The 14,300-nt window shown below is 40.8% G+C and overlaps 1 protein-coding gene across 1 annotated transcript in view; it reads right to left on the bottom strand.

Annotated features, from left to right (window-relative positions):
• exoc4 (exocyst complex component 4) overlaps positions 1–14,300 on the bottom strand; it is a 98,556-nt gene that overhangs the window by 58,591 nt on the left and 25,665 nt on the right. The window contains exon 11 of the mRNA XM_058625566.1: positions 469–565. Within this exon, the coding sequence (XP_058481549.1) occupies positions 469–565 (97 nt within the window). The remainder of the gene's footprint in view (positions 1–468; positions 566–14,300) is intronic.

Below are 14,300 nucleotides of genomic sequence, written 5' to 3'. Positions count from 1 at the left end.
TTACCACATTAGTGCAGTAAAAAACAGCAATTTTTGGTTTATGAACTTACCTGACCACATAAAGCCTTATATTGTCAGGAATAATATGGTTTATGGTGTTATGCATACTGAAAAGCGTCACTGTGATCCTTTTCTTTCTTTATTTCTTCTTTATTTATTTATTAACAGTATTTTTTGTTGCCTGACAGCCATGATTAATTTTTACTGGCATTATATCATTTGAAAAACAATGGGAGGAATACACCTATTCTTGTGACCCCATGTAGCCCCTCAGCATTAACTCATCCAGTAGGACAACTGACAACATCACAAAACCTTATTTCAGATGAGAGAATACAGGCTGTGCTTCTAGGCGTTTTGTGTTACTGATCATATTTATGATAGTCTGAAGAAAATATCATAAAAAACCTCTCTCAAATCTGATCTATTCTTGGCTGGTTATGTTGTGTGTATGAGTCCGTGCTGTACCTGAGAAGAGGCTGGAAGATCACAGTGATGTTCCTCGCACCGGGCTTGCAAACAAACTTCATTTCTCCTCCTTCAATCAAGTTGTCATCAGCACCGCCTGGAACACAGGAAACAGAACGTGAATCAATGGCAAAATAGACCTGTATAGACATGCTGCTTGGGTGTTACTTTAAGAGTAGGAACAGTATGTTGTACAGATGTGGACAACCCTGTGATGTGATGGTTTTTTTTTTTTATCTTCAATAAGGGGGATGGCTGCATGCAGGGTCAAGTTTTTAACCCTAGAATTGCCATGGGAATAATACACAACTCCTTGCACGGACAGCCTGCGGGTGTGTGTGTATAGGTCACATATTCAGGCTTTAGGTGTTGTTGAGTCAAAGTTGTGATTTATTTTATATCGCATTTTTAGTCGTGATATAAAGTAGCAATAATTGTGCGGAAGTCAAAAAAGAGTATTTTTTCTTTTCTTTTTGTTCATAAAAACGAGCCCAGTGAACTTTATACTGTGACATAATCCCAAATTGCACGAATCAAATCCAATTTCAAACATTTTGAATACTTTTTGCTCAGGTGTGTTTATATAGTTGGAAAAATGATTTCTCTCACCCTGGCGTTGTTGGTCAAATGAAGAGAAAAAGGACAAAAACATGCCACGAAATTCTATGCTTTACCAACAGATTCAAGAGGTTAATTTGGATAATTGGACACTTTTTTTGACCAACTGAATTGATTCCAAAAAGTTGAGTTGAATTTGATCTCACCCAGAAGAACAGATGCAAGCTGCAACTGAGCCACTCTAGTCTCCACTGAAAACAATGAATTTGTGTGCACAAAAGACACTGCCTGTGATCAGCCCCCTTTTTCTACACCTACACCTGCTGCCGTAATTATTTAACACATCGTTCCATCAGCGACACTCTCCATCACAAAAGCAAATGCATCCCACATGCACACACACTCATCCGTACCCCTGCAATGCTGAGTGGGTAAACTCCTCAGCTAACGGGTTAATCAAAAACTCATTGCCATGTAATATAAAAAAAACATGGGTGGGAGTGAGGGGGCTGCAGACGCAAGACGAGGGGGATATCACAGGGGAAAGAAAGAACAACGAAGCTCAGTACATCTACTCATCCTGAAGTAATCAATATAACTGATGGAAAAAATGCAGTTGGTTGTCAATAAAGCAAACTGCTCAGTGTGCGTGTTTGTGTGTGTGTGCGTGCATGCGTGTTAAATTTATGAAAGAATACTTCACATGAATGCATGCACTCATGTCAGCCATAAGTTCATAGTGTTCACAGGCAAATTGGGATAGGCTTATGAATATGAATAGGAGAAGGGAAGTCTTCATGCAGCCGAGAAATTGTTATTCATTAGAATTTTTTTGATTTACTTTTACTTTTACCTCCAAAGGCACACAAGTATGAACTCAACTGTGGGACTGGAAGAATAGACAATGCAATAAATAACTTTCTAACTTTCTAAAATACCCTTAACATCCTGCGCGCACTTTACCGTTACATGGTCTGGTCAGTTCAAATTAAGCATGATGTGGTGTCAAGTGTAGAAAGTGGAAACAGTGAGCGTGAATCAAAGATGACGGTGATCCAAGTGTGTGTGTGTGTGTGTGCGCTGAAACTGTGACATTTCTGTCTGGCACAAAGCCTTGCTCTGCTGTTTCCTGTGTTTCATTTCCAAGTCCAATACGGCCTTGCAAAGCTACTGTGATACGAAAGGCGACACACAAAGGCGTCCGCCGTCTTGCGAAAGCCTGTTCAGCATTACCTGAGCAGCCCGCCTTGCCTTGCATTCAAATGCATATCAGTCCATTGTTCCCTGTGCCGGGCTATGTAACACATTTCTAATGGAACAAGTTTCATTTGAAAAGTAGGGGAGACAACACTCCCACTATTTTCATTAAAATGACAAGGGGAGCTTTCATTCCCTCCAAAACCTTCCAATCAAGCGTTCTTGATTCTGATCTGTTGCCATGAAATTTGCCAGCACAGTAAACTGACTTTCACGTTGCTAAGTAGAGACAGAGATGAGGTCCAATTCACTCCAGCTATCTCTTTCTCGTTCTTTCTCTACATCCATTCATCCCTCCTTTGGTGCCAATTCAATTAAGACTCAATTACAGGCTCCTAAACAAAGCTGCCGCCAACGCACTCTCTTGCTCATCCTCCCTCACTCCTTTATATTCTACATCTCCCTCTCTCCCTCTCTCTCTCTGATCATCAACATGGAAGGAGCTAGCTAAACTTTTGTTTCCTCGTCATCAACTTGCAAAAAAAAACACTCAAGTTCCCATGAATAACAACATGTCACAGACTGGGGGGTGAGCTAGCAATCCCTGTTTGCTCCAAGAGCCGCAACTTACCGGCAACTACACAAAACCCACACATGGGCACATACACGCCGCAAGTACACACAAACTGACTGCCATATTTGTTTCGCAATGACAGTGACCAATTTAATTTCATGCTCTAAACATCTGCATCTGTGTCAAACAAAGGAGCGAGGAAGAGACCTCAGTGATCCATGGGGTCTGAGACCAGCTGCCAACGAGTCGTAATACTGATGAATATTAAATAGACCGGCATTAATATGCATGTAACTCTTCAGAGTTGTCTAGACGTGACGGGGTGGCTCTCGTTTCAGGTCGGGATGCCACTAAACTGCTGCCAGTTCTCTCTCAACACTATGTAGCAAAGTGAGAGTTTGTTTTGCGAGAACTTGTGTGTTTGCATGTGTGTGTTGATGGATTTGTTGTGTGTGTGTGTGTCTGTGTGCATTAATGTCCCTTGGTGTGTGGTCTGATCCAGGATTACTGGAAAGGGTGCGTGTGTGTGTGAAGCACTAGTGCTCAGTGGGACGGAAACGAAGACGAGGAAGAAGTGACAAATTCTAATGTGGGCAAATCTGCCCGAAATCCCCCAAGAGGGCAACTGGCCCATCTGCAACACACACACACACACACACCGTATTAGTAACAGTGACATGTACACAACATGTACACAACAAGTGTCTATCAGCAAATGAATAAACCAAAAGTTCACAGTTATTGTATGTTCTCACACACTCACACTGAGACACCCGTCCAGCCCCCTGTGGTGCCTTAACGTGCGCTTCAAGCCCACATGCAATCAAGTCAAGCAGTGACTTAGAGAAATTGCATTAGCTACACTTTCCTGGGTTTGATGAGAAACAGGTTTGATCCTATGATGAATTCCGGCCCAGTTCAGATTTAGGCAGGGAAAGAAAGAACGTGTGATGCCTTCTTTAACACACACCAACATCTCCTGGGACCAGGTGTTTCTGTATGCATCCCCAATGTGTGCGAGAGCCGACATGGTGAGGAAATTGAAACGCGAGGGAAAGGAAAAGCCAATCCCTAATTTAACAAGTGATTTTAATCCGTTTTTTTTTTTTTTGTTGTGCAAATGCAGTATGTGACGGTGTGGAAAAAAAATGTAGAGTCGCAAACAGGCATTAGTCCAAATACCTTTGGTATGTATAGTTCCTTACATTTTTTACAGAGTTCAATTCCTTGCACAGTCTTGGTTATTTTGCTGATATTGATCATGAAAACAGTATTTAAGTTACTCACATGAGCTCTATCTGTCAGTGCAATAATCACAGCTGTAAAGTCTCATTTACAGCCAATGTGCCACTCTGAGTTTATGTCCATGTGTCACAAAAAAAAAGGTCAGTTCAAGAGGATCAAAGACACCTGTGGTAGCTCAGGCTAGATTCTGACTGGGACTGGCAGAAGGAGCGACTGGGTGATTGGTGTAATTGACTCGCAATCATGCGTGTCACACAGACACAAACAATTTAGACACAAAAAGCTGTGCTGGCAACAACTGCATGAGCATAATTAAACGTGCAAAAAAGACTAGAGGAGGTTTCTCACTTATTACCCTTAACTTTCAAAGTTGACAGATATGATCCTGCAGTGTTTGGACTGTAAATTTAATTAGAACGAGGCAACGCTCCTCATTCGATAGAAGCACTTAATCTCTGCTGTTAGCCGGCACTGTACGTTTCAAGCTAAATCGTGCAAACAGAAAGCAACATACAGAACAATCCAATTTTCACCCTCATCTAGTTGTTATGCTATGAAAAGACCTTTGGGGGAGATCGATTCAAAGGCTTCTAAATATTTTTAAATAATGCGTGAGCGAGTGCACACTTGCAAAGAAACCAGACAGCTGGCAGAATATTGGCAGCATATTCACATAGTCGAAACTGGCAGATCTTATAAGATCAGTTTCTGTGTCAATAATGCATGAATCTCTGGTCCATCACGGGCAACCCATTCCAGTCAGACTGTCTTCATGTCTGATTGGGTCTTAATGTGAGCCTTTCTATTATTAAAATTAATTTAATGGGACGGTATGTGCTGCTCCACCAAGCAAGAGGCCAGACCACTCCTCGGCTGAGAATAAACGGTATAAATAAATGATAGTATAAATAAATTCAGGTGTGAATTGAGGTGGATCAATTATTAAAGGTGTCACCGTGGCACAGAATGCGTCTCTGTGGTCTTGGGTTTAATGAATGCACATCTGTTAGTGGTGGTATGACAACAATGACTCCAGTAGCAGGATGAGCATTAATTGTGCAGAATGAGTCTTTAGAGACAGGAAGGAAATGTCATTGTGAACATTGGACTTTTTGGGAGGAAAAACTCAAAAAAAGTCGACTTTTATGTTGTTTTATTTGTCACACTTCAACAACAACAGTGCAGGTCCCATCTGCCAGCTGGGGGTGGCAGTGGCAGGCAAATTACTTTTGTTCTTTTCATTTTTATAAAAGAAATTTAAGGGAATGTGTAAAATACTGTATATACAACAGCAAGGTTCCTGGAATCCAAAATTCAAAACATTGTAGAGTGAACACAGAAATGAAGAGCTGCTCTTGTACCCAGTGTTCCACCATCTTTTCTTTATAAACATGACACCTACAGTATTTGATAATTTTTCGTGACTTAACACAAATTGTTCTTTACATATAGCCCCTTTAACAGCATAACACGCTGCTAAAATCCAGCTATAATGACAAAATTGCAATGCAAAAACTGTTAGTTGATATCTGCTACCAGATTTAGCAACCTAAGAAAGGAACACCCACCAATATATTGATATTAATCAAAAAAAAATCTATAAACATTGTAAAAGAAACTTACCTGTGTAATGTGTTCCTCAGTTTGATGAGAACCAATCAGGGGGTTATAAAAACTGCCAAAATTTACTACCACTGTCTCTTGAAACTGTCAACGATTAAAATGATTTACATGAGGTAACTGAGTGCCTTTGTGTGTGTGTGTGTGTGTGTATATATATATACATATACATATACACATACACACTTACATACATATATTTATATATATACTTACATATAAATACACCTACATATGTTTTTTTCTTTCCTCTTTAGGAGCTTTTTTGCCACAAACACTGACCTTGCCTTGAGACCAAAACCTGGTCCTAATGAGGCAGAACCTCATTTCTGAGGAACTGGTTTAGGGCGAGGTGTGAATTGTGGTTAGGTTAAGGGATAACGCTTTGCAGTGTCCCCAGAAGAATAGCTGCACAAACCTGTGTGTGTGTGTATGTGTGCGTGTACAGGAGAACTAATGGTCCAGAAAAGCAGGAGTCATCACATCTGTGATTGGTCCCAGCAGGGAATCAAACTACGCACTGCACGCACACACACACACACACACACACACACACACACACACACACTACTCTTAACTGCAATAACCTGTTGTACGCTGGGAAAGCAAGAGGTGTGTGTGTGTGTGTTTATCCGTGGAGCCGCACAGTGTAGCTGCCACAGTGCAGGTGCCATGCTCCTCACAGGTCTCACACGCCCTTCTTCCACCCTTCACCACCTCTCTGCCCTTTTTTTCCCCCATCCCTTCATCCTTTTCCAATCAGCTGCTCCGAGATTGAAAGTAAACACAGAAAAAAAAAAAAGAAAGTAAACACAGAGGTAACGGTCCAAGCTGCTAGTAATGACAAGACCAGTGCTGATTAAAATTAGCCTCAGACTGGAAAAATACACAAAGCGCTTTCACTCTGATTAAATGTCTCCACTGTGTAAACTATTACAACCTTGTTATATTCTCCTTCTGTTGTCCCCTGCATCCTCCTTTCATCTCTACTCATCCGGTCTCCATTATCTCACAACACTTGCTGTTTTAATTATGGGATTATCATCTCACTGAGGTGTGGTCTTAAATCTTAATATCACATTAAAATCTCAGAATGATGCTAAGGTCTTACAGTGAGATAAAACGCCATACACTTTGATTTTTCAACATAAGTGATGGGAGTTTTTCCTATTCTTACTATTCCAGTTTGAAGGCCGTCACTGCGCATGCAGAAGTAAGGCATGCACTGTCCAAGGTGAAAACGCTTTGGCTGATGCCGGAGTCATTTTGGTGATCTAGTTTAACTCCTGGGCTCGGACCAAGATTTATTCCAGCAGGTGTTGATGGATTGTGTTTGGATAATCATTTGCAATTTGCATTTTATTTAAAAAGGAAAAAGCCGAAATAACTAAAGACACTGAAGAAAAAAAAGGTGTATTATAAAAGTGCAGAGTATCAAAAAGTTTAAATAAATGTATTTTCCACTCTCATGCTTCTACATCCATTTGCTTCTTAACCGAGGGTTTAGTGTGACACACTATTGTAAAAGAGCTGCACTTATTATCACAAACTACAGTGCTTTTTCCTTGCCATAACAACGGTTCACTTTAGTTACAACACCATAGCTACTGTGACGTAATCACTGGCCCCACAGCAAGTCAACAGAGTTAGCAACAATGTGCATTTATGAGTGAGTGTGTCTTTTCAGAGAGGCAAAACATCACATATTTTACTGTTGTTTTAACAGTTATCATCAGCTTGGCTGAGATCTGTGTGTGAAGTGAACACCAAGATGACAACATGTGAAAAATAACTACCAGACGCCAGGACATCAGCATGTGTGTGTGTGCGTCTGTTTTCCACAATGTGCTTCATATTTGCTTTGATGCAAAACAGAAATACAAGCGTTTCACAGTAATAGCTTGTCAGGTAACAGCGGTACCTTACATTTGATCTACTGTACAAAGCCAGTTACTCAGTCGCTGCTGGAACAACCCGTTTCATGAAAGGTCTGTCACTTTCTGGTGACATTTCTGCGGCGTACGGAACATGTCATTCAATTACGGCCACGTCGTTCATGTCGCTCATGACATAACTTCATGTAACATGCACATTCACATCCATCTGACCAGTACAGAGTGACACGTGGGACATGTGCCTTTTACACAACAATGAACTTTGCTCTCACTACATGCCTGGGAAAGAAAAACTGCATTGAAGACAGTTAGAAACTGCACTTAACCTTTTTTGTTAGTTTTTCTTTCACTGAAAGTCAATAAAAAAAAGGAGAAAAATATCCGTTCTCAGAGTAAAACATGCTGCCCTTAATTTCCAGAATCCTTTGACGGGGTTTGCATTGAAAAAGATTCTCATTCAGTAAAGAAATAATATTACCTCCTGTATATAATTTATTCTGCTACAAGATAAGGAACAAAAATATAAAGGAGTTTCAGGGGGGAAGGAGATCAGGCTATATTGAAAACAGAAATTTCCCTTTCCCCAGACCTAATTTAAAGTTTGAACAGCCTGAATATTTTATTGAGTTTAAAGTTTAATTATCATTGGTCTTACAGAACTAAGTAGAAACACCGATATTAATACACATCAATATTACTATCATTAAGCCTTTCTCAACTTGATGAAGGCCACAAGCCACAATTTGTCAGTTTAGCAATAAAGTTGTTAAATTCAGTTGATGGAGTGAAAACTTCTGATGACTTTTTTTTTTGTAAATGTACCTATGGGGGTAAAGTTATTTAAATAATTTGACTGTTATTTGCCTATGGTGGTTTAATATGAACAAAAAGAGCACGGCTATCTTTATTTTATGACATTTGATTTGCTCGTGATGTATTAACTGGGTCTTCCATGTTACGGTGCTTATTCATTCACACTCAAATTTCACATTTATACCAAAAAATCATAATAGAGCATCACTGTCCAACATAAAAGTCAGAGAGACAGTGGCTTATCAGAGCTAAGCAAGTGTCTTTGACATTCCAGGATCACCCCACTGCAATCGTTATTGACTTTTTTTTTTTACAGTCAAAGTTCAATTCCATCTCAGGCACCATTTATGAACGTGATTAATCATAATTGCAAGGTCAACGGAAGTCGAGTATTGATCACTCAGCAAGATGAGTGAACAAACATCATCTCGGAACAACAAATTAAGGAGCTTGACTGATTGGAGAAAAGAAATTACTGAAGAGAGGAAGTTAATGATTTTACAGTAAAAATAGATTCAAGGGCCTTTTGGAGGGCGACCAAAGACGGTGGAACTGATCTGATCTTGTTTTCTAAAGGAGCGATCCAAATGTAAAGAGTACGGTAGTAGAGTATGTTGTTTAGGAGAGCAGACATAGAGAATGAAGCATAAACCCCATTCCCACTGGTCAAATAAAACCTGTTACATCCCAGGTTTAAATGGTGTCTTTGACTCGTGGTATTGGAAGAATGCTGCACCGCGAGGAACTGAAATTGAGTTCTTTATATCTTAATGTGAATCGCTCAGTTTGAATCTGAATTGAATGACTTGAATAACTGCTTTTAAAAATGTGAATCTGAGAAAAACTCATTTGAAATTGAACATATTGATTTGCAAGGGCAATAAATCTGAAACTAATTTGTTTAAAGTTGGAACTTCATTTCTTCAAATTCAATTTTTGTGCCACACATCCAGGTCCTGAAGGCAAGGCAAAACCAATCGAACGCAGATGAAATAGTGTTTTATAAAACGTGTGTTTTATGTCAGCGACGTGTCTTACGGACTCTTGACCCGTAGACTGGCTGGAGCAAGGACCCGAGAGAAGTCAGCACGATGTCCAGTGAGCAGCAGCTTAACTCTCAGGCCGGTAATAAATTATTAACACGCATGAAAAGAAGCGTCGTGTATGCATACACCATGTTATGAGTCGGGCAGGCTCTCCCAGGTTTCCTCACCCTTTCTGAGCACATAATGATAGGAGAGCTACAGAAACCATAAAACACTTCAGTGTTTCCCATACATTGACCAATGTTTGGCAGACCGCCACACATCTTTAAAACAAATTGCATCGCTCCATTCATTCATCGCCCTGCCTCTGCAACTCTCTCTCTTCTTCTCTCTCTTTCGCACACACACAGCTGACAGCTGATTGATCCTTACTTTTGGGCACATGTGATTGAGCACAGGTGTGTATCAGTGGTGTTGTGAGTATCCCCTACAAGCAGAATCAATTCAAGACGGCCAGTGTTGATTCTGTGGCAGTCCGCCACCCACTGGTCAGTGTATAGGAAACGTTGAACTGAATGAGGAGTCCTTTCCATCTGCGTTTGACTGCTTTTGCCTTATTGTCAGGGACCTGGGTGTGTGGCATAAAAATTTTATTTCAAGAACTGAATATGAATTGAGATGAGTGAAACTGAACTGCGAGAGTAAATTAGGGAGTCAAATGTTTCCACCAAATGAAATACAGTTTAAAATGTATTGCCGCACACGTTCAAATCAATACAAATCAAGATTTTCAGATCATTCTAAAAGCAATTACTCAAATTGTTCAATTCAGATACAAACTGAGTGATTCACGTTGAGATATAAGGAATTCCATTTCAGTTCCTCGTGGCACAGAATTCTTCCCATCCATCAAATGACTCTGCAAAGCACACATGGTTTTTATCAGCTTCATCTTCAATCATCATCGGTAGGGATGCAAGAGCACACCAATTTCCTCTACGTCTGCTTCACTGTGGGCAGCGAGTCAAATTCCGCAATCGTTTCCAACTCAACTCTAAAACACACAATCAAACTCTGGCTGTGAATGCTTTTTAGCGAACCTCATGTTTTACAACTTAGGACAGCGCTCTATTTCAATTTACTCGCCGTTGAGTTTAAATGAGGGACTGAAGTAAACGACTAGCATGATCACTGAACTTCACTGTGTTGTGTTTTTCAGGGGCAACATCATATTTTAGGCAGTTTTGATATAGGGATTAAAAATGGGAATTCTTCCCATAGTTATGTGTTTAATTGACATTCACTCCTGGGTTAAATGATTCTGCAAAGCAGATACGGTTTTTATCAGCTTTATCTTCAAGATGCAGTGGGTTAGAACTGGCAATATGAATGGTGTTAATCACCTTTTTTTTAGTGTGTTCAACCTGGCTATAAAAATCTCCAATTTCAGTGTGAAAGACTCTTTATTGAACCCAATAATCTTTCTGCACGGTCATGTCTTTAAACTAAAAAGAAATACATTTCACTCCCCCCCCTGTAATCACAATGATAGCTTGGCAAAGTGTGCAACACCACACATCATCTGCCAGGAACATACAGTTCCTGATGCTTTACATTACACTGCTCACACACACACCAACACACAGGCGCACACTTCTGAGAACGCGTGGCAATTAACATCTGCCAAACCCACCCCTGCTATCCCACCCATCATTACCTCCACCTCAATGTATCCCACTAGACAGTTTTTCCATTTGCACCTCTCCTCCCTCCCCTCCCTGTTGGGGTGTTTGAATCAGCTTGACAAGGAACAACACTTCAGGCTGCCCTGAGCAGTCACTCCTCCCCCTTTCCCAATTCCCCCCCTCCCTCTCATGAGAACACGGTGCTATTATACATAAACAAGAGGCCCTAGGAATAACATAAGCTTTTTTTCCCCCCCTCCTGTACCTGAGTGAGCAGACTTGTATTAAAGGCTTGGCAGAAAGAAGAGCTGTTTAAAACTCAATAGCTTGCATCTTTTTGTTTGCTGGACACCCTGTGAACAAGTCTATTTAAATATCAAAAGAAACACAGGGAATGTGTGAAATAGATTTGGAACCACGTTGATTATAAATACATCTCAGAGTGGTGGGAGGTCAGAGGTGTTAGAACACTGGAAATGGCAGTAAATGTTTGTGCCTGCATGAGTATGAAGTGTGTGTGTGGAAAAGCATGTGGTGATCGGCAGCCTTTTTGTATGGCTGTCAGGCTGGCGTGGGTTGGGCAATGGGGGGGGGTGTCACTTCAAACGTGCCCTGCGGCAGCGAGGCAATATCGCAAAAAACACATTTAACGAATGAATAATAAAAAAAAATTGTGTTAATGCATTACTGCTTTACTCCGGCACAAGAGTGCAGTAGTTTTTCGAGACTCCGCATATTCACACATGACCACCCAGATGACCACTGGGGCACGAGTCACCCGCTGCCTACACACACATAACAGAAGACAATAAAAAAGCAAGGGGGGCGAGGATGCAGAGGTGTAGTGGCTGGGAGACACACAGGGGGAGGAATATGGCGGGGGCATGGTAGCACATCTATAGCTGGAACAATGTTGTTTTCATCATTTATTCATAGGGAATGTGATTGAATCTAGGATTACATTCTGTGATCTTCAAGTAGTGCACTGCCAAGGACACAAACACGCCGACATTCAGAAAGACAGACAGACGGACGAGGGTCTGCTGCATACATGTTCCCCAGACTGCAAACCACACGTACAGAAGCAGGGTAGATATTCCAGATGTGGCTGCACATGGAGCTATAATAAAGTCTTTAGATGAGAAATTGGATTAATTGAAGCATACGAGGGATGCTTCAGTGGAGAATGCACGCAATTAAGTCCCCCCTGCGCCTTTGTATGTGAGGCATGTGAATACGTGCGCATGCATGAAGCCATGTGTACAGTATGTGTGTAATGATATATCACGGGTCCTTACAACACTCCGGAGACATATATTACAGATGTTACGGATTCATTTCAAACCATTAACAGTACGCGTCTATGGACAGGTGACCAAACCACTACACACTCAGCACTGTAATCTTAATTTACAGATTATCTGGAAACTGCATAAAAGTGTATTTCATGTCAGCGTGATCCCGGGACAGTGTTTGCAAAAGAGCGACAGGAAGCCAACATAGTTTCTGCACGTACTGAAAAATGATTTGGAGTTTTGACTTTGTACATGATTGAGTGCCTGCCTATTCTTTTACATTTGTTAGCGGTGCATAGCTGGATTTAAAATTGACAATCAACCTCTTATTTTTCAAAGGCGGCTGGTGAGCGTTTTAGTTAATAACTCTATTGACTCGACGCAGACCTGTGAGATTAAAAAGAGTTGAGGAAACTCCAAGTGGAGAGACTAAGAGACACACATGACTACACTTGAAGTGTCGAGTAATCCGGTAGCCAGAAGAACTCATCAACTCAGTCTCTCTTTTTCTAACTCTTTTCCCTCTTTACAATAAGTTTAATTTGAAGAGAGAGGAAAAAGTCTTTCTCTGCGTCGTCTCTATATATATTTTTCTAATTTCTTCCTTCAGAAATCTCCTAATGGCTTCTTCTCTGGACCCTGATGAAAACAATGACTTTTAACCTTCCTCGCACTCCATCCCTTCCTGCATCCATCTTTCCCCTCCCTCCATCACAGTCGACTTATTTCACGTTCTAAATGATTTCTTACTCCTTCAATCTTTTTTGGAGCCATTCAGGGCCCGGCCTGGGTTTGTGGCTGGTGCGACGCATTGTGACAGGTGAAATGAAAGCCCAGAGAAATCTCATCTCCTTATGAACGCTCAGAGGCATTCAGGCAGTCAAAAAATATATATATATATATATATATATATTTTTTATTTTTCTTTCTGAGGCACTGACAGATGGCAGAAGAAAATGTGAGTTGTTATTTGAAGACTATGTGGGGTTTTCCTTTATCCACAGTTAATCATTGCTCTCTTGTTGTGTGGTGGTGGTGGAAGTCATGGGTACTGTGACAGGATACAGTATTTTACATATTATTTACAGACATGAGCACCATTCAAACCCTTGTCAAATGAGTTTACACAACGCTGGTTAAGCCTTTCTACTTGTTTTCGTGTCTGTGGAGACATATTATGTCACAACTGAGGATAGGGAAGGAAGACGACAGTAAAAGTTTGGAATAAGGTCCAGGAGTCGTCCTTTTAGAAAGCTCTGCAGGCTCACCTGAGGATTAGGGAAAGTCTGATGTCACTGCCGGACTTTATGGCTGAAAATGCCAAGAAGACTCCACAAAAAGTTTCCTCCTAATCCTCAAAGTCTAGACTCACGCAGACAACCTCTATGTGTGTGTGTGTGTCACAAAGCTGCAGCAAGATAAAACTTGTCTTCCTAGCAACGGCGTTGCTGTCGCTCACTGCCTCCGGTTCATGTCTGTTTTTACACAGGGCAGCTTGTTTTTGAGCTTCAGATCATTAACCGCTATAGAAGTTACACACTGGAACTTTCAGTATGTTTTGATGTCAAAAAAAGAAAAAGTACAGCCGACATTAAAGCCTCTTCTGGAGTTGTAAGAAAAGAAACAATATGAGTTCAAAGCCTAATTAATATGACAATATTTTAACTGTTTATTCTGTCTCTCTCTAGTATAAAAGCAAGCCACGTTTTATCTATGTTTATTATCTCACTCCAACTCTTCCTTTTTTTTAATTTTTATCCAAACAAGGGTTACAAAAGTAATTGAACCAGACTAGCAGCACTGTCAGGCATTGCCGATTGAAACCTCAAGGTCACAGGCAGAGAGTCGGGAGTAGTACCAGTAGTAAAACAGTGTCGACTCTCTCTGGCTGTGTAGCTCGCTCAATGTGCCATTTTTGTGTGTAAATGAATGTGAATGAAAGGCTTTCAAGGCTTCCAAGTCAC

Source organism: Solea solea, chromosome 3, assembly GCF_958295425.1.
Source record: "Solea solea chromosome 3, fSolSol10.1, whole genome shotgun sequence".
Lineage (NCBI taxonomy): Eukaryota > Metazoa > Chordata > Actinopteri > Pleuronectiformes > Soleidae > Solea > Solea solea.
The sequence above is the reverse complement of the archived record's forward strand: the minus strand, read 5'-3'. Positions and strand labels throughout refer to the sequence as shown.